Source organism: Vidua chalybeata, chromosome 3 (assembly GCF_026979565.1).
Source record: "Vidua chalybeata isolate OUT-0048 chromosome 3, bVidCha1 merged haplotype, whole genome shotgun sequence".
Classification (NCBI taxonomy): Eukaryota; Metazoa; Chordata; class Aves; order Passeriformes; family Viduidae; genus Vidua; species Vidua chalybeata.
Genome location: NC_071532.1, coordinates 68,896,291 through 68,917,832, shown reverse-complemented (window position 1 = coordinate 68,917,832; position 21,542 = coordinate 68,896,291). Strand labels below are relative to the sequence as shown.

The 21,542-nt window shown below is 35.2% G+C and overlaps 1 protein-coding gene across 1 annotated transcript in view; it reads left to right on the top strand.

Moving 5' to 3' along the window:
- Positions 1 to 21,542, top strand: part of AFG1L (AFG1 like ATPase) — a 64,698-nt gene that overhangs the window by 1,467 nt on the left and 41,689 nt on the right. The window contains exons 2-6 of the mRNA XM_053938313.1: positions 5,103 to 5,326; positions 12,399 to 12,450; positions 13,039 to 13,140; positions 14,425 to 14,555; positions 19,776 to 19,875. Of these exons, the coding sequence (XP_053794288.1) occupies positions 5,103 to 5,326; positions 12,399 to 12,450; positions 13,039 to 13,140; positions 14,425 to 14,555; positions 19,776 to 19,875 (609 nt within the window). The remainder of the gene's footprint in view (positions 1 to 5,102; positions 5,327 to 12,398; positions 12,451 to 13,038; positions 13,141 to 14,424; positions 14,556 to 19,775; positions 19,876 to 21,542) is intronic.

Genomic DNA, 21,542 nt, shown 5'->3' with positions numbered 1-21,542 from the left:
TCTCATTCGAACTACTAATTTCAGCAAGTTAGGGGCTTTTATGAATTTTACATGATATTGGCCTAACAGCTTCAATTCATGTAAATAACTTAGTGTGTATGCTCCCCCCCAATAGGGTTGGATTTAGATTTTTAAGCTTTCTGTTAAGCACTGGAAAGTAAATAATTTTTTCAGATCACCTCCTCTTACATTCTTGTCATTAATCATAGTGTAATATTTTGAAAGGAGCATTTGTGTATTATAGGACTATAAATGTATTTTTAGCTTTATACCTAGCACATGATCTCCTTCCCAAGAAGCTTACATGACAAGTCTTTGTGCTTAACTTTAACACATGTGTTTAATTTATCCAAATCCTTGTACATCATGGGGCAATTTACTGTTTGAGACTGATTCTGCGAAACTTGCATATATATTTAATAAAAGATGAAACAAAAGAACCTTATTATTGTTTACAGGTACTAGTGTGAAATAAAATTCTTTCTGATCATTTGCTACCTTTGCTCCCATTTTCATGCAGGAAAATAACCTTTGGAGCTACAAGACTGTACCATTGCCCTTCCTCGTCACTGTGGTGTCATCTAAGAAGGAAACATTTTGCAGCAGTTCTGTTACCAGCTTGATCTTGAGTTTAGGTCTCTGATACCACCATCTGCCCGTTGATGAAAGTGCCCTCTGACTTCCAAGTCCTCTTTTTCTGTTGTGGCAGTTGTGCTTCATAGGTGGTTTTATCAGCTTTACACTAAGAGCTTAAAGGTTTGAAGCAGTTTGGCTTCATTGTGACCCAAACTGATATTCTGAACTTCGGCTTGGATTACTGAAAGCATGACAGTTTTTAAAAGTTGGTTTCTATTACTTTTTTTTTTTCCCCTCTCTCCACACGAATTCCAGGGTTTGTGAAAAGCTCTCAAGGCAGATTGTGCTGGCAGAGCAGTAATGAAACCGATGTGATCCTTGTACCTTGCATTGACACTGATTTAGTAGAAGCTATTTCAGCTTCTTGATCGTGACTGTCAGCAAAGGTGGCACTTGGGTGATTTTGGAGTACTTAACTTTGGTGCAGTTGTAACCTACATGAGTTTGGTTTAGATGCAGTTCTCGCTACTCTTTGCAGTTCTGCATTTCTTCACCATTGGAAATATTCTCTATTTTTAAGACAAACAGTAATTAACCCTTACAGCAAAGAAGGAAGGGGGAAGTGTTAATTCTCTACCTTGTAGCTTGGTTACCTTTCTGTGCTCTCAACCTCTTGGCCGTTGTCAGGATCAGTTTTTGGTATGCCACAACTCAACCTCCATTTCAATTTGTCTTATTGCATAAATAACTCTATTGCCTGCCTCAGAAGTGACTGTTGCTTTCATAAGCTGTGTCACTGAAACTCGTATGCCTTTTTCTGTGTCATCTCAGACATTAGTTCTAAGTAGCAGTAGAAAAACTCAACCACACACTGATCAGTTTTCCAATTTGCTGTTTTTTTCCAGAGCAGAAAGTCCCTAGAGTTAAGAACACTTTTTATAATTTTATGTAGGCATTAATTATCTTTGCAGTGGTAAATTAATGTCCGTTTACCAAATGTGTCTTAAGTTCCCCACTTGAAAGAAATTTTCTTATAATTCCAGATTGGCATTTTTAAAAATAAGTTTTATTTGCCTTGGTGAGATTTTCCCCTCTGGTTTCTTTCTTTTTTTGGATGTATCACTGTAGGTCTTCATTGCAGCTGTGTCTGTGATCCTTGTATGTGTAAGCAGAAAGGGAAATGCAAAGACTTAATTATATAGTATGAAGTAAAGTGAGGTTATACTGTCATATGTATGTTTTGGGAACAGGAATTTAGGAAAAAAAGTTGCAGCTTGGTGTCAAATCTAAAGAAGCAGGGAATGTCAGGTTAAATGAGATAACATCCAACACTGTCTTGCAGCCTGAAGGTGGGAAAGGTAGGTTATGGATAACCATCTCTAGTTTTACACTGTTCTGTGTAAAACTATGTGAAGAGTGAATTCATGTTGTGTTTTTCTATAGTTGTATCCAGAAAACTACATAGGTGTGGAGGATGCTTTTTCTGTGTGTGACACTTGAAGATTTCAGAAGGGAAAATAATAAATAATTGAGTTACAGTTTCTGTAATACAAAGAGTAGATAATGAAACAGTAAGGAAAATGAAAACCTGTATTTTTCAATGTGGAGAAGAGGGCTATAGGACTACTGAGGGCTGTTAGTAGACTGAATCATAGGTGATTCCTATAGTTGAGTGATAGATTTTGCATTCTGTTCCACAAAATGCAGGTTAGAATGGAAGGTACACATTTTTTTCTGTCTCTTAGAATATTGTATCACTTGTACAGCTACCTTCTGTTGACTTATCTCTAAAAACTCCACATGCTCTTCAGTAGCATCTGCCTTTTTTTTGCAGCTACAGGTGTGAGTTTATCACTTAACCAGTTACTGGGTGTCTCCTGGTAGTATACTATAGTGTACTCCCATGATATTTAAATCCCAATGTTCAATATTTATTAGGAGAACAGTGAGTGATTTGTGCCAGGACACCCTCTATGGCCATTTGGGCATAGTCTCCACCTCTGTCACATGTTAATGACAGAATATTTTCTCCCACTCCCAGGATGGTTAGCTGTGAGAACATGTAATCTGAGACAAACCCCATGCTTCTGAGCAGTCCTACTGGTGTGCTTTGTCCATGGCCAGGAAGGTCATGAGCCACAAACCCTTTCTTACCCCTAAATCAGCTCTTTTTTTTTTTTTTTTTTTCTTTGATCCTGTGGTAAGCAGTAGGAACTTAAGAATTTATGGGTATAAGGGGGCACACTGGAGCTCTTGGGGCCATCAACTTCTGCATATAGCAAAGGCACAGGTAGTTCAGGGGTACGGATCACAGGACTGAGGTTGACTTTTTTGGGGAGTGGAATAGTAGAAAACAAGATGAAAAAGTTTTCAGAGATCATCTGAGCAACCTGGTCCAGTGGAAGGTGTCCCTGCCCAGGGCAGGAGTGTTGGATCTAGATGATACTTCAGCTCTATTCCAACCTAAGCCATTCTATAATTCAGCCTTTTCCCCTTCCCTTCAGAGGCAGGTCAGGTTTTGCTGACCTCTTCCTGACAGATTTTCATCAAACTTATTTTTAAAATTCACCCCAAATTGTTGGAAGTTTTATTGCTTCTAGACTATTAATCTGTTTCACTACCTTAATTACAATTATTAAGTTATCTGTATAAATACAATTTTCTTTCATTTTCTCAGTACCCTGTATGTATCTGGAGACAGCTATATGTTTTTCTTCTCTACAGGTTTTACTCACATTTTTGCAGTAGCAGATTTTGAACTCAACTTTCTTTATATGCTGTCTTTGGATAGGGATGAGGTAATTACTCTCAATTCAAAGCAGCAACTCAGTTCCTCCAGGAACAAGAGAATTTGGTGCAATGGCTGCAGATATAAACAGTGACTGTCTTTTTATGGAGAAACTGTTACTTGCCTAAGTGCATTACATAAGTAATGTAATTCAAATGTAATTCAATCTACTAGTTCAGTTTTATTGTTTTCTAATATTCTATATTTCTTATAACTATTTAAAACTCTTTATTTGCTTTTTGTGGCATCTTTGTGGATTGTGACTCATATTTTAAAAAATAGTCCTTTAAATCTCCATTTATTCTCTTATTTGGTTCATACTTCCCATAACCTATGGTGTGAAAATTGAAGTGTGTCTTCCAGGGGAGACTATACCAGCATTGAATAGAACAGGGTTTTTTTTTACCCCATGTGTATCTATATTGGAGTACTTGTGTTTTTTTATTTTAGCTTATTTTTCCTTTGATAGTGTTATGATATTGTCTCACTGGCATTTTGTGATCCAGTGTAGCTGTTGGATCCTTTTTCGCAGAGGTACTCTTCAGCTGGTCATTCCCCATCTCCTGAGTTAGTTATTTCCTCTAAATAACGTGCTTTGTCCCTGTTGAATTACATCCTAATTTTATTAGATTATTTGTCTAGTTTGCCAGAATTTACTTGCCTTCCAGAGTGTCTGCAGCCCTCTCCTGATTTTCTGTTATTTGCGTTCCCAGTCTGTCTACTTTATTTTGCCATACATATATGGCATGGATGGAGATTCAGGGTTGCACCAAGATGAGATCCTGAGCCCTCTATGAAACTCTGTTGCAGATATACACCTAGTTTAACTGTAGTAATTATTTATTACATATCCTTTTTCCAGCTGTTTTGTACCTGCTTAAAAGTGCTTTCACTTGCAACTTTCTTTCCTACTTTATAGATGGCAATGCTATGTGACAAAAGCGGTGCTACTGCAGTTAACATGCTTTTCCTTTACCCATTAAGAAATCCTGTTTTTCTTTATTATACTTAACCTGTTAAATGACACTGGAAACAAAGAAGATATTTAACAGCTTTCCAGTGTATGCCATTGTTTATCATATTAATGATTTGGCAAGCCTTCTTTGTAATCTTGTGCATTCTTTCTTTTCCTAGTTATGTCTTATGTCTAGCAATTCTGAGGTTTTTTTTTTTTTTAATGTCTTTTTTCTGACAGTATTCCTACCTGGGCTTTTCCCTGTCTCTTGTAGGTAGAAGATAATGCCAGCAGATCAGGCTGTGGCATTGCAGGGCTTCACAGCTGCTGCCTTGCTGAGTGTGGTGTTTGACAGGTTGTTTCAACATCCTTACAGAACTCCTGTTTTGATCTCTTGTTTGTTGACTTCTAAGTATTTTTTTAAGTTTTAAAGGATTATCTATTTAGAGAAATTTACTTTGGAAATTTTAAATGGTTTGACCCCAATTTGGAAAAAAAAAAGGGTCAAAACTTCCCTTGCAACAGCTCAGCTAAATCTTACCAACTCTCTAGCTGGACTTCTTAGAACGCGTACTTGTTAATAAAATAAAGGAATGTTAAAACATACTATTAGAATAAAGTTAGAAATTGAGTTAATGAAAAAATGAAGGGGTAACCAGTGGTTATGTAGGTAAGTTGTTGTTGTGTATATATGTCTTTGTGTAAACTGTGAGGAATATGTGTTGTTTATAAGGAGATGCTTTTAAGAACTTCTCCATTAATTGGCTACTTTTATTTTTACAGCCTATGCAGCTCAGGCAGATGAGAAGACAGGCCCTGGTACTCCTAGAGATGCTCACGCCAGAGCCTTACTGGTTTGCAATGGACCTTTAGAACATTATGACTTTTTGATTAAGCAGGAAGAGCTGAAGAATGACGAGCAACAAAGAAGAGTTGTCCAGCACCTGCAGAAATTGCATGAGAGTCTTAAAGGCTACAGCATTGATTCGAAAAATGTTCTTTCAAAGGTGAGGTTTATAATGATAAAAAAATATTTTTTGCATTTATATTTGCTCGTAAGAATGTGCTTAAAATGCATAAATTTCTGTCAAGAGCACAAATCTTATTTTTGCAAATGCATCTTTCCAGATAAATCATTCTTCACGTTTCAATCTCTCTTCTTTCTCTTTTGGTTTGTAAAATCCAGTGGCACTCCAGAAATAGCCAAATTAGATATTACTGAAATAATTCTGTAAGAAAATCTAATGTGGCTTTAGTTATGTCCGCTGCCTACTTTTCCAAAAACGTCATTTGGCTATAGGATAGAGGGGCCTAAACCAGGTTTTAATTCTCAAGCACTGGTATTATACTTGTGTGTTTGGATTACATAAACTGAACACTGATGTTTTGTGTTCTAACAGATATTCCACAAATAATTCCACATTATAATATGTATCAGACATAACTTATAAAAACAATTCTTCTCCATGTTGCTAGTTTCCAGGTGAGGTAAGGCAAGAAGGCCTTAGTATAATCTGCACCCTTGTGTTTTTGGGGGTGTCACAGTTTGTTTTCAAAGAGTTTTCCTAAAGTTTAGACATACCCCTATTGCACATTGCCTTAACAATTATAGTGCTGTTAGCCAGCTGTTTCATCTCTGTAACTTTTCTCTGAAGTGCTTGACAAAACGTTTTCTAAACTCTCTTTTACAGTATTTTCCACATATCTTGTTTTCATGCTGTTATTCTCAGATTGCTGCTCTGGTGGCCTTGCACCTGCAAATACTCATAGCACTGATATGGCACGTTTTCATGGGAAGCAACTAGAACTGATGTGGGAATTCCCTCTTCAGCTTTCCTTGCCTCTTGTTTTGTAGATCTGAGTTTATATCCCAGAAAATTAAATGTAGCATTCAGCAAAGCAGATAAGACATCTACTTTGTTGCTAAATATTGAGCATAGATGTGCACAAAAGTTGAATGCCCAGTGAATGTGCTTCATATATTTCAGTCAGCACAGTTATAAGCTGTAGTAGGATGAAACAACAAGAGTGGGGTGTTTGACTAAGTCTGATGATAAAAGTATAGTGCTGGGGAAAAAGCATGGCAAAATATACATTGCTGTCTCATCTGCTCTTTCCCAGCCTGCACTGGAGAGACCTCCTTGTCCCTGGGAGGAGGGAATCTGTCAGTGTTTTCCCCAGGTAGACTTAGAGTTTTTCTTTTGATTTCTCTCCTTGTCTTGCACCACTTCAGGGTTTTTTTTTTTTTTTTCATCAGAAGTAACTTTAACATTTATGGTCAATAAATGTCTTTTGTAGTCCTTGCTAACAATTCTCCATGTCAGCCTTTTTAAGCATTCATTGCGCAACACTCCTTACCTCATGGGCATAAATCTAAATATGCTACTCTATTAAACTTGTTACCTAACCATACCAGATTGTTCTCCTACCTAGCACAAATACTGTCTTGTTTGCAGGTTGCAGGGCAAGACTAAATTATGTAGCACGAGATCAGGGAGCCAAAGCTGAGAAAAAATGTTATGATGAGGGCATTGGCTTTACTGTCAAACCTGAGGATCAGTAGGCTAGAGCATTTTGATCTTTTCTGGCAAGAAGTTGTGGACATTCGGATATTAAGTTCTAAAAGCACTGCCCTGGAGAATAATTTTGAGAGCTGACTTGTGTTAACTGGAGTGTCCCAAATCATTGTTAGTTGTTAGAGCAGGTGTTACGGCTTTGTAGATCAAGTATTAGGTGAGTTTGTTATTTACTGATTCTTTGATTGGGAAGTGTGCATAGGGAAGAAAGCTTGTATTGCAGAGAACAAATACCAACCTTATTCTATTTAGGGATAATGATGCTGCTATGTCCCTATGTAACAGAGCTAATTGCAGTAAAGCCAGACTGACACTTTCTAATTTAAATGCCATTTTTTACTTGAGAATGTGTTTTTCACTACTTCCTTTAAAACATTCCATTTCTTCATTTAACATTGCTTTAATTTTAAACCAACTTTTGAAAATTGTTGCATGGCTCACTGATGAACTAATGAGTCAATGAGAAGCAGCTGAAGAACTTGCTACAGGGGTAAATGTTACTGCAGTTCGAGGTTTTTCTTCTAGAGTTTGATTTTTCTATGGAAATCTTAAGATTGGTAACAGGTTGAGCACTATAGTGCCATGCCATACATCAAAACCCCAGAAAAGGAGGAGAGCAGTGACTTCTGCATAAATCTGTTAAAGTCTGCTAGCTTGTGTAAATAAATGAAATCATGATTCAGGGAGAATTAGTCTCAACAGTTTTGTTCCTCTTCTGCTGTCTTTGAGGAAGCAATTTGCCAGTTCAAACAGAGATCCTTACGAGATAAAATGAAGCCAAACAGATGATAGTTTAAATTCTAGCGCAGGCCAGGTTTTGCTTCAGCAAAGTTGTAATCAACATCTTAATGAAGGTTTCCCCAGAATAAGTCACAAATGTGACTAGGTAGTTGGTAAAATCATATGCTTATCATACGTTTGCATCTGTTGAGAGGTTTCCTAAGTAAGCAATATACTTGTTTTTTTTGTTATAGACTTCCAGTTTAGTGGTGCTGCTGCAGACTTTGTTCAGCTAGAGCTAAGGCTTTTCATGCCAAGAAGAGCTGGTGCTGAGTACTGCTGTCTGGAGTTGGCCTGGGTTGAATAGGATTTGTGTAGGTTTATGGGTGGAATTCATTCCTATGACCAGTAGGAGGCTTCTCCAGGAAATATTAATGATAAAGGTAAATCCTGTATTTGTGAAGCTCGTTGGCATTCTCCTCTCATGAAAGCCAGGTACTTTGTAACGTTAAATAGTGTCATGTTTTTGTAATGAAACCACTGGATTTCCTTTCTGTTTTGTACTCAGTGAGTTTTAATAGATGTAAATGAAACAAATTGATGTATTTTAAACTAATTAAGGATATATTTTGAAAAAATAAAATACTTTATCAGTTATACTTAGTATTTTGTAAGATGATTTCTTGCTTTCTCAGGAGGTTTCTAGCAATTTGAATAGCCCATTTTTAGTATGAAATCTCCTGTACTGAGAAGAAATTAATCTACTGGCAGCTTTTACAAAATAAAAAAAAAAAAAAATGCTGCTTGGCATTTCAAGTGTGCTCATTTTTCTTGGCTCTGTTATTGAAGAGAATGTGGTTGAGAGGTTGCGGTGAAGAAAAAGGGGCGGTGGAAGAGAAACCTCTCTATACCAGCCTCTTCTATAGTCTGATATTCCTTATTTTATTGCTTGATTTCTTCTGTGATAGAATTGCAGAAGCCTCTTCCAAAATAGCAGAAACTAGTCCAGAAATAGAAACTTCTTGCACTTCTGAACCATTACCAAAGAATGGTCTCCTTTGGTTTTAGCTTTGTTCTTCTTTTGTCACTTTTTCTCTAAATAGTTTTATTCACTAAAATATGATAGAAGTAGGATTAGGGAGCAAATATTTATATCAGATACAATAGAGGCCTTTCAGTTTTTTTTAATCCAGAACACTTGTGTTACCTCACAGGCCAAACCTTTTTGAAATGTGTAGTCTGGGGCACACAGACACACCAGATGCCATTTTCTTCATGGTAATAAAACTCTGTTTTGTTATGATGTAGGTTTTTTGAGGCATCAGCTTAGAATAAATCTCAGGGGAAAAAACAATTAGTCTTGCTGCCAACCAAGTAGGCTTCTGTTTTTTAAAATTACTCCTCAAATTTGAACAAGGACTTTGATCTTCAACTTCGTGAAAGCATGGCCTTGTGTGTTGAGATATTTTGAGATGCTCTGAATTGAAGTTCAAGGCCGTAAGAGTTTGCATAGACATTTCAGATCTCCAGCTTTTCAAAATAATACCAATTGGGACATCTTAAGAGTTGTTGAGTTGCTGTACTAATGACTTGAAATAAGCTCAATTATAAGTGAGGTCATGTTTTGAAAAGAGGTATGAACAATAGTAAACACCATTCAAGACCTTGAAAATGTCTTCAGCTACAACAGCAGCCAAAAAGGAGTCCTGAAAGAGTGGGAGAAAAGAGGCAGTTTTGTTAGCATTTAAAAAAAAATCTGCTATTGGGAGACTTGTCTCTTGAATTTTGCATATTTTAATTAACCATCTTAGTATTGACATGCATTGGCACTTAAGAGTTTTTCCAGTCAGGGTGTAAATACTGCCAGGAAATGAGTTGCTTGCTTCTGATGTCTGAGCTGGGGAGAAGGTGGGAAGACATTGCACGTTACTAAAGATATTCTCCCCTTCAAACACAAATTTTGTGTATCACTTAGTATATTTGGCTTAGTACCTTCTAAATATTAAATTTAACATCCTTAAATCCTACCATTGTTGCCAAATTTGTATTATCAACAAATTTAACGTTGTTATGCCGAGACCCCAAATGTACCTCAGGATAATATGGAAATGAGCAAGGAGAAATCATTAATTTATTTTGTCTTCCTACATTTCCTACTTTTCTCCCTTTCCTGCCTGAAATAAAGTAGACTGTCCTTATTTTAGGATGACTGGAGGATCTTCTGCATTAGATCTCCCCGCTCCTTCTTGCAGTGTATGTTTGCATAGAACCAAGATCAGTGTTCTGCTTTCTTTGCCCCTACATACCATTGACTGACTGCTTGCTGTGATTTAAATGGAATCAAACATTGATGGGATTTTATCAGCAATCCTAGTGGAAGTTTCCCTTTTTCTTAGACAACTTCCAGGCTTCAAAAGATGCATTAGAATAATTAAAGAGCAAAAAAATCCATGTTATAATCATGCAAAATAGTTTGAGACTGGTAGGATGTCTGAGTTTTCAGTATTAAAAAAAATCTACTGATAAAGTTTTATTTTTTGAAATAAAATTTATGTTAAGAAAAAAACGAAACCAAAACAACCAAAGAATATAAAAACAAGTTCTTACAGTTATACAATATCTGACAGGAATGAGGAAGTCATTATCCTAAAGCTGTCAATAGTGTGAAGTTTAGAAGTATATGTAAAATATTTCCTACAAACCTCTTGAATTGCTGAAACAGGACAAGAGGTTTTCTGACATTTGATTTGTTTTTAGAGATGATCAACAAATATGTTTAGATCTGCCACAGTATCCATCCTTTTTAGCAATCAGATATCGATCAAAAATTGCTGTCTTCAAAGGGAAGCAAATAAAATTTTTTAAATCAGCTTTTATGGAGCCCAAGCCATTATATTTGTTTCCTTTAGTCAAAAGTTCCTTTTTCTGTAACGTTATCTGGAAATAAGTATGCCTAAAAAGACAAATATTTAGGTAGTTAAATGTAATTAATAAAAGCTTTACAATGAAAATATTGGTATAAAAATGTAGGCATTATTATTTGTTCTGATTATATAATCTTTGCAAAAACAGGTAAAGCTGAACTCTACACACTGATCTGTTTTTCTAGCTTTGTGCTGCTTCTTGTGAAACTGCAAATCACATTAATACAGCCTTCCTGTATAACAAATTGAATGTGATAGTCTGTTATATTGTTAAAATGATTGTTAGTAATCTAAAACTAAACCCAAATAGATTCTTTTGAAAATGTTTCATTTGGATTTTTGTCTGTTTCTCCTCTTCTCCTGCAACTTTGAGCATCAGTTTCAAAGTACACGCTGAAAATATTCAACAATTAAATTGTCTTACAGTGCTTTCAAAGTACTAGCAAATAGTTGCAGCCTTGTCAATTAATGGAATAGTTTCCAAACATCTGAAACCCTTTCCAGCCACAGATTGATGATACAAATTTTTGATTACCCTATTAATAGAGATCTAAATTAAATCTAAAAGGGGCTCTTGTGTAAGAGCCATGCTTGCATATTTTCTGAGTGAGCTGGTACTGTAGACCTGAGATACTACCCTTCTACTTCTTGGTCATGCATTTTCTTTTATATTTAATTAGTGTTTTGTACTGACTCCTCTATTTCTTTACCACAGCACTGTATTTTGAAAAAGTGCTTTAGATTCAAGTTGTTTAGCAATTACCCAGCTCCAAATGAGACCACAGGGTTGCAATTTTAATTTTCTTCTGTGTTGGCTCAGCCCATAGAGCTCTCAAAGTGGAGCACTTTAAAATAAGCAAATACTCTTCTGCAGTGTGTTTTGTGGATGTCAATTCAGTTTCATGGATTTGATTGAATTTTATTAAGATTTCCAGTTTTTTAGAAACTGTTTCTTTTTTGAATTATACTTGGAAGTGGCTGTGCACAGTACTAGGGGAGTGGGAAAGAGGACTTTCAAATTGAAAGTCTTAGCATTACTGGAAGTTTTTACATAAAAATATATACTTGAGTAAAATAGATATCAAGTGTCGTAACATATGTCCTGAATAATATTAAGAAATTTTAAATTTTTAAGCAATATTCATTCCAGATGAAAGTAACTCACTTGAAAAAATGGTTAATAAAAGGCATACTTTGAACGTATATTTTTATATGTATATATATTTATACATATACAGACACATGCATGTGTATATAGATACATATTTTTACTGTGACTCCATTGATTTTAATCATGTTTAAAGCAGAGATAATTTTGAGTTTAATATTCAAAGCTGAGAGAATAGGATGTACAATGTTCATGGGCTTTGCAGTACTGATTTTCTAAGTCCTAATAGTTTATCTCTTTAGCAGACCTGCTGTAATAGATATTTAGTGCATATATCTATGAATAGTACAATACTGCTTAACTTTATATCCTTTTTTCCTAGGACTATTTGCTCAAATGGCTTAATGAGGCAAAGGATTTGTTTTGATGATGGTGGATTGGAAACGTTGAATCATTCTATGTGTTCTGATAAAAAAGCACATGTGCCAGGGCTGGAGATGGGGATATTTTCACAATGATCTAAAACAAGCCCAAATCCCAAGCCCTGCATGTGTGTTTTGCTTCTTATATAGAATTTGCACAATGGTAACATTACTTATGAATTCTGAGCTAATGATTTAGTCAAGGTTACGCTTTGCTGCCTAGTGCTAGTGTTGTGGTTAAGTGTAGCTACTTTCTTACTTTATCACAGCCATGTGCTTGCTTTTATTTTACCCCATATCTACATTTACTTTTTTCTCTTGACTTGCAGCTCTTTGCCAAAACCAACCCCCCAAAAGGTCTTTATGTCTATGGAGATGTTGGTAAGTATCATTTGCATCCAATGGAATTTTTTCTAAATTCATGTCTATTTGAATTCTGAAGTGTCTGAAAGCTGTATGTTTATGTAGCTTTATTGGTTTAATGAATTTTACTGGATGTAACATGATGATGTTATTTAATATAATTACACTCTGAATGCTGGAAGCTCTTTGATTGGACTACATTACTATGTGTAGTTGTTTTCAGTGTTACCCATTCTCTAATATTTAAGAATGCAATTTAAGAATTTGGGAAGTAATTGTGGGGGAGTGTTCATATATTCTAATTGTAACAGTGCAGCATGAAAACATACTTGCTTTCCAAATTAAATACTAACATGTTTTATGGATCTATGGGGAGTAATTTGTGTAACCTTTGGGCGACGTCTGTATTATAAAACAGAAAAATAAAAATGTAGTTCTTCCAAGGTTTTGAACAGAAAACATAACTGTTCCTCACAGCAGTCTGGTCTTGTACTTACCCTGTGGAAAATTATAGTTTCATTAGGGTCAAGCTAACAATCATGTCTGTAATCAGTACATACTGCTCTTAATTACCTGTTGAGTGTTTTTTATTGTTCTTAATTGAAGGCACAGGAAAGACAATGGTGATGGACATGTTCTATTCTCACTTAGAAGTAGAAAGGAAAAAGAGAGTCCATTTTCATGGCTTCATGTTGGATGTACACCAGAGTAAGTGCAGACACAGGTATTGACAAGAATTTTATAAAATACAGTATCAATTAAAAAGTCTGTCTCATATTCATATTAATCACTGTAATTTCATTTAAATATTTAAGCATAAAGAAAAGAAAAAAAAATAGGAGAAAAGTTAAAGCATGTTAGCATTGTTTATCATATCAGCATATATACTAATTGCATATTATTTCTCAAGTATTTTTTCTGAAAGAAAAATTTACATACCTGGTTGTATATATAACTTGAGTATATTGCTTAGAATGAAATCCTTAACTAAATGTTTTCCAGGTGCTAATTAGCTGACCTGAAATCTGAAGAAGGCAATTGCTAAAACTGAAAATGTAAAGGTTAAACTCAATCTGTATTTTGAATAAGCAATAACTAAATCAGATATAAATGCCACAGAGAATGGGAACTATTCTGATTGACTAATTTAGTAAAACTGCCAGTAATTTAGAGGAAAAAAGTAATAGGAAGAAGTGCATCCTAAGTTTCAGAAAATTTTCTGATCAGCTGAATAAGGCGCTTTGTTTTGACAGGGATGCTGTTCTAGATATTTTAAAGCTTGCTTCTGTTTCTAGATTCTGTGACTTTATAATACTGTCAAATTGTTATCTATTGCTGTATTTTACAAGTGTTGTGACAGCTGCATTTTTCTTGGGAAGCTTTCACTGGTGTAAATTACTCGAGCCACTTTTTAATGTCCACTTTTCTATCATTGCTGGGTTACTTGAGATTTTGTTTCCATTTCTTGTAATTTGTACTTAATCTTAACAAAGGTGGCTTCCTTCTGCAGGATCCTTTTTTTTCCCTGAATCTTTTTTTATAGTCAGATGCAATACAATCCATGAGAAGTAAAGTATGGATTTAATAATCTTACCTTGTGCCATTATCAGCATCTTCACATGTTGAAGTATAACTGTGTTACTATATCTGCCTTCTTTTAGCTAAATGCATTCTAAGAATACCTTCAGAGCAAGATAAAACTGCAATTTGTATCAGTTTATAGAAGGTAAAGTATAGGTGCATAGCATTCCAGATGTTTTTGACATTTGTTTTACAGCTTTCTTAACAAAATACGAATCACAAAATCTGTGAACTTTTAACTGTTGTGTGGATGTGGTTGAAAAGTGTTTTACCCTTTTGAAACTGGATTAAGTTTGAAGCTTTCTTATTTTTACTGGACCAGATTACTTTTTATTTAGCTAAATAATTTGTTCTTCCTATCTTAGAAAAATAAATAAGAAATATTTGTTCTTTTCTGTTTTATCATCTAAGGAATACATCGCCTTAAGCAGAACTTACCAAAGAGAAAAGTAGGATTCATGGCCAAATCATATGACCCAATTGCACCTGTGGCAGAGGAAATAAGCAAAGAGGCTGCTCTCCTGTGTTTTGATGAGTTTCAGGTAAGAAGTCATAGATTACTCCTTCATTTCAAAGGAAACATCATAAAATTACTTTTGATCTTAAAATACGATACTTATTACTGCTAATATAGTATTTGTATCACTGGCCAGTAGTGACCTGTAGAAGTTAAAGACTAAAAGTCACTTTACAGTTTTGAAGGTGGTGGGGTTTGGGATTTTTTTTTCCACAGAGGACAAGATCCAAGTTAGCAGTGTAAGTCCCCTTACAGTGCTTTTGTTTGCCAGTCTGGTCATTGATCATACAAGGAGGTATTAGAGTTTGTCTAGAGGCTCATGAATTCTTCAGGACAGGAAGTACACCCGTACTGAGTTGGTAGAGTGCCACCTGATGCTTGCTTGCCACTGATCTTTGCTTTTGTAGTTCATATAATTCAGTAAACACTCCCAATGTGATTAAGGACTTTAAGAAACTTTGATTGAAATTAAATGTGAAAATTAAAAATAAGTTTATGAAATGATCTTTGCCCAAGCTAACTTGATTATTTCATTTGTTTTACACAGCTTGTGAATATTAAGGGCATGTCAAAAACTTAAATGTAAAATTCTTTATAAAAATGTTTAATAAAAAAACTAGAGATATTTGGCAGCTTTAACCAGCTGAGATTTTTTTTAATTCAGAGAGAAAATGCTATTTTCATAGAGCAAGATATGAGCAGATCTATGTTAGTTCTCAAATCACCAATAATAATCTACTAAGTGAAATCATCTGTTATGGTGTTAAATTAATACATTTCTGAAATGGATGGAGCTGTTTCTGTCTCCTAGCTATTATTTTGCAAACCTGCACACTTGAGGAAATAACTGTTCTATGGTCGACTCCCATGAAGGGAATTTTGGTCAAGTAACAGTTGTTCTTGTTTTAGGTTTCTCTTGCATTTTTCAAGCAGGGGGGGATTCAGAATGTGTGGGGTTATTGCAATTGCTGCTGTTCAGTCATTTAAATTGTGCTCTGTCCAGTGAATATGATTATGCTGGGCTTCCAAAACCTGAGTGTAAAATCTAAATACAGATACAATTTTACTTACACTATGAAGAAATGGGAAGGTCAGGAGAAAGAAGTGATAACTGTTACGGCATTAAATGCTCAAATGGTAGAAAATGGCTGTACCGTGTATTAGTGTAAATACTTGCTTTTCTGTATAAATGCTCACTGCTTTCATGTTGCAGAATTGCAGTGTTTGTAGACTGTCGTATTTCCACATTTTAAAGGGAGAGTCTGTGGTATATTTTGTTCCCAAGTTGATTGCCTGCTCCCCCTGCTGACTTGCTTGAGGTACACCAATGACTTCAGTTGTAAAAATCACCTGTTCTGTAGAACTGTTGCAGTTGGGAAATTAATACAAGAACTATACTTTAAAATGTATTTCCAAGACTTTGCATTAATAAGTGAATTTTTTCAATCTACTTGGTTTGGATATACTAATTTTCTAAACTCACAGACTTCTGAATGGCTGGATTTCTTGCCTGATTTTCTGTAATGTGGAACTCTACACAGGTTTTGCCTGTTTAAGAGGAGTTCCAGCTTTCTGAAATTTTGTAGAAGGCACTGAATTTGGGATAAGAAACCCTCTGCTTAAATAGCCATAAAGTAGTGCAGTGACTGGAAGAAGAGCTCACATGGTGACTAAATCAACATTAATAATAAGGAGCCATCTTTAATCTGGGATGTTTGCAGCTCATTTCTGCGGTGGAGATCATGGCTTAATTTCCCTGCAGTCTGATTCACTAGTATTTAAAGAATTTCTAGATTAAAATGAAACTGGAAAGAGCTGCAGACTTAGAACATACACTGCTCTGACTTGTGGACAAAGCAACTCTCTGTTTTGACAGATGAAAAGTGAGGTTGTTTTGGCAAAATAATAGTGTGTGGAGACAACATCAGAAAACTGTTGAGATTTAAACACTTCAAGTTGCTTTCAGATGGCTGCTGAACCAAAAAAAGGAGAATAAGTTGAAATTAATTATTTATCTTAAGAACAGAAACATGGATGAGTGATATTTTAAACAGGGGCAGCAAAACATTTTGTTAATGCTCATTTTGCAGAGGAAATCAATTGCAGAACTTCAGAAGACAAAAGCATTGTTGAGGTTGCATTTTCCTCATTGACAATGGTCTAAAGCAAAACAGAAGTATTCTGAAGTGAATCTTCCTGCAAAATCCAGAGAACTATTAAGCAAGTGGAGAATTGACTAATTGATCTAGAAGAATATTTCAGTACTTCTTTTAAAAGTAATTTTCTGTGTTCCAATGTATTGCTGTATTTAAAAAAAAAAAAAAAGTTTTAATGTTTCTTTGTACAAATACTATGTGATGGCCAGGACCTCAGTGATGGCACTATGCTTCTGTGTTTGTCCTTTTTGAAGCAGGATTTTGTCAGCAGTTGCCTGAGCCCTAGGCTGTCAGGTTACTAAAGCATTGCTATGTTTTACTGATCTTTGTCATACAATTTACTGGAAATATTACAGTCTTTTTTTAATCACAGACCTCTTAAGGCATTCTGAAAATGTCTTCATTTTGAAGAAAAAACCTAAAATTAAGCCATTTGTAATTATGAGATTTCAGAACGCAGTGCCCAAATAATTCTACACAGGTGATTAGAAGCTGTAATTTTAGCACAAGACTGTAACCCATGTTAGTATTGATAATGAACCCAGAGTCCCTCCTTCTTGGGAAGCTGAGCAATGATGCAGTGTTAGCCTTAAGGTACCAATGGTACCATTTGGACTTCACAAAAGTGAAGTAACAATTTATGGAGGTTTTACTAACCTGCATTCTATTAAAAGCCTCTAATAAAAATTAGGCTCTTATTTTTGTGCTAATACTAATTGCTGATAATACATGCTTATGTTTGTGGTTCATTACATGGAACTATACCAATCAGTGGCTGACTGAGTGTCAGGCACTTAAACATGTAAATTAACTATTAGTGTCGTGTCTTTGCTTTTTTTTTTTTTCTTTTTTCTCTTAAATGCTAATGAAATTTCTCCATTCTCTCCCCTAACAGGCTCTCCTTATTGGTAATTTGTAGACTTTGCTTTTATTATCAGTTGCAGTAATGCAGGATACAGTAAAAAACATGAGAACTTACAATCCTTTAGTTACTGTGTTCTACCTGCTTCACCTTGTAGAATTTTTTGATCTTTCCTAAAGTGTATTAGATAAAAAGAGCTCATATTTGCATCCTGGTCCTCAAAATGGCTCTTGCTTTTTGACAGAACTTTCAAGAGGTTTGTTTTGTTTTTTTTTTTTTTTTTTTTTTTTTTTTTTTTTTTTTTGTTTGGGTTTTTTTGTGTGTCATTGTTGGTTTTTTTTTTTTTTTGTGTGTTTTTCTTTTCCTTTTTTTTTGTAACAGAGCTCAGAATTCTGCATCAAAAACCAATTCTCATGAATAGGAGAATGTTATTGTTTTGTTTTATGTGAATATTAATACTCTTTCATTCCCTGTTTGCTAAAGGTAGCGTGCTTTGTAGTAGTATTAAGCAAAATGATTTGTAACAAAATTATTTCCATAATAGAATTTTAAAACTTGGCTTTGAGGTGTGCTTTGTGGTACAAGAAATTCAGTTACTGCTAAGATGTGCATCTCTAGTGATTCCTTGTGTGTCTTGTTTTTTTAGGAATGGGAGAAGTTACTAAATTTTAGCATCCAGAAGAAAGAAATTATTGATAAGGAAACATAAGCAAGTGTAATAAAATATGTGGTATGATAGTAAATTATTATTTTTTAAATATTAGCTCTTAGGGAGCAGAGATATGCAAATTTGAGGCATGTGTAATTGTGTAAAAGTTTGTTTTTTATAAAGGGAAAAAAAAATCCCTATTAAGGCATTCACAGAACAAAATGGAAAAAACCTTTGGAAGAAGGAAACTAGTGTTTATATATCATTCATTAAGAATGTTATTGCTTCAAAACTAGCTGCCAGAAATATAACCTGAGTCTTTTACCTATGTTTCTAGTGTAGAATTTTTTTTTTTTCTTCTGCACAGAAAAGTAATTTAGAAATGGGAGAATTATGGGGGATGGAGGGGTGTGGAGTAGAAGAAAACATTATGCTGGGTAAAACTTTCTGCACATGTGTTGCCATCACAGCATACACATCTCAGGTGGTGAAAGCACAGCAATCTGTCAGTCTCTTATGTAATGGGAATATATAACTCCCAGTATGCCACCACTGGTTTATTTCCTCAGAATTGGGGTCTGTTTTGGCAAGCCAAAATGCAAAAAGTGTCTTTATAATGACCACAGGGTCTGCAGGAAAATCAAGTGTAATGATCATAAAGGTGGTTTGTGTATTAAGATGGTGAACTCCTTTAAAATATGAATTGCTGTTTTTTCAGAAAAACTTGATATATTTCTTTACAGCATTGTTCCTGTATCCTTTTATTTCTTGGTACTATAAAGCAAATTTGTTAAGCTAAAATTAAGATACTAAAAGAAATTTTACTTAATGGCTTATCTTGTAGTCATTTTTTCTTCCTTACCCCTCCCCAGTGTCACTTATCCTACCCATTTTTATTTTTCATTCGTGTTTTGTGCCTGAAGGTTAGAAGAGGCTGACTGTGCTGGAAGTGACTGCCTGCCTTTTGATTATTCATGGACAGTAATAGAAGGCACTTAAAAAGAACAATGAAATTGCTTATTTTTGTGATGGGCCATCTGTTGAATTGTTTTTTGCAACAATCACACAATAGTATCTATGTCATATCATTCTATTTTCAACAGCAGCTGATTATGTATAGTTGGCTACTTGTCTTTATTTCTGAAGTCCCATGACCATTTTAAATTCACCTCTGCAAACCTTTGCCTCAAAGGTAATAGAAATGTAAAACAGCCGGTGTGTATCTCTTTTTATCTTCTGTTTTTTTTTCATGTTGTTCCTAATTAAGTAGGCTCTTAAATGTTTAGGTCTGTTTTCTGTGTCTCCCACCTGTAGTTTTATAATAGAAGTTAACATGGAATCATTTAGCAATTGGTAAAGAAATGGTGGAGTTCCGCAATAAAGAGTGGGCAAGTTTTGAAAGACTGTGGTACATTCACTGCTTATTAATTATCCCTTTTATTTTTTTCTCACCAAGCAATAATTAGAATCTTTTTCCATGGCTTTCACTAACAAGCATTTTCCTAGCTACAAAGCCACTTGCAGATCTATTGCAGCAGAAGCTGAAAGCAAGATATAACAAATGTGTTGTCTTCTCAGGTCACTGACATTGCTGATGCCATGATTTTGAAGCAGCTTTTTGAAAATCTCTTCCAAAATGGGGTTGTCGTTGTGGCAACATCTAACAGGGCGCCAGAAGGTAAAAACAAACATTCTACCAGTGTTACCCAAATCCAATGAATCTCAGTATCTTACAAAACAATTGTATTTATATCATACAATATTTAATACTAATGAACTCTGTAGACTACAAGAATCAGAGATATCCCAGCTTGTTCCCTGCTTTTTCTTGTTCTTAAAGAAGGAAATGTTTTTCACTTAATCTTACCCCTCCTGTATCTCGAACTCAGAGTGTGCTTTCCTCCACCACTCTCAAAACCTTCTGTTTTCTCATCTCCTCTACTCTATCCAAACCAGTAAGAGGGTGTTTGGGCACAGGGCAGTTTAGGAGGGGTAAAATATTGCTTGTATTGAATGTGTTTAAGGATAGGAAAAGATCAGATCCTGCAAAAGAAGGGAAATGATATCACATTCCTTCCCAGTTTCTCACTCAGAAACTTGGAGATGTGGTCCACCAGCTTGAAGGAGAGCCACTTACCAAGATGCCATTCTTACTTTCTTACAAGCTGGTTTGAGAGAATTAAGTGGAGAGTTGTTTCCATTTCTACCTCTTTTTTTACAGTGACTAGTCATTTCTGGTGACTAGTTAAGTAGATCCTTCTACAAAGTTCCCAAATCTGTATGGGTTTTAACCATGCAGTACCTGTAATTTTTTTGTAAAGGAGAATAATATTTGTATTGTATAGCATTAGCAGTTAGCATAATGCACAAACTTGCATGACATTTCAGATTGATCAATTTCAAATACTGAAGAGTTACCTTAAAGTGTTAACTGTAACAACCATTACTTTTCCTACCCAAATTAATTGAGTAAAAACAATCACTAATGATGGGCAATTCTACAATGAACTTTATTTTAGCAAAAAACAAACAAACAAAAACAACAACAAAAAAAACCCCACCTGAATGTTTTTATTAGGGGAGAAAATTATTTCCCATTGGCTTATTTTCCTTGTTTGCGCAAACAAGATGGAATTGTAACTACTGTAGTTGCGTTGACTACAGAAAGACTGAATGCTGGTGCTTTACTCACTTGAGAGCCATCCTTGGTTTTTTGAAGCACTGCTCTTTAAAGTTCAGGAGAATTTTTTACCATAACTTAAGGATTGGAGGCAATGTTTTAAATCAAGATGTCAGTTTGTGACCTTTATTGTTGTATGGTTGTTTTTCGTATATATTAAGTCACTGTATCAACCTGAAATACATCACCTGTATTAAGTACCCCAGGGAATGATAAGAACAGCATTTCCAGAGCTGAAATGTTACAGTCTGGGTGTTGGCTGACGCCTCTCTCTTCTTTGGTCACTCTTTGTGAATGCTCAGGATGTGTCTGACATCCCCTGCAGGAAAGGGAGTTAAGTTAGTGTAATATGCCACACTAAGGTTTAAGAGTGAATGGAGAGATTTGTTTCTTGTGGATACAAGGGGGAGAAGTGGCTTTTTCATTAGAGAGCAGATGTGCCCAGCTGCTGACCATTAGTGATGCATGTAACTTTGTTGAACTCCTGCCCTGGGGGAATGTAAGGGGAAATACTGAGATTGTATTTGAGGAGTCCTGGCTTCATTTCTCCACCAAAATTACTGTTTATTTTTCTGATCTCATGAAACAGAGACATAATACAAAGCTCACAGTCCTATTAGCTAGAAGAACTAATGAGAGTAGCTGTCTTACACTACTGTCACATG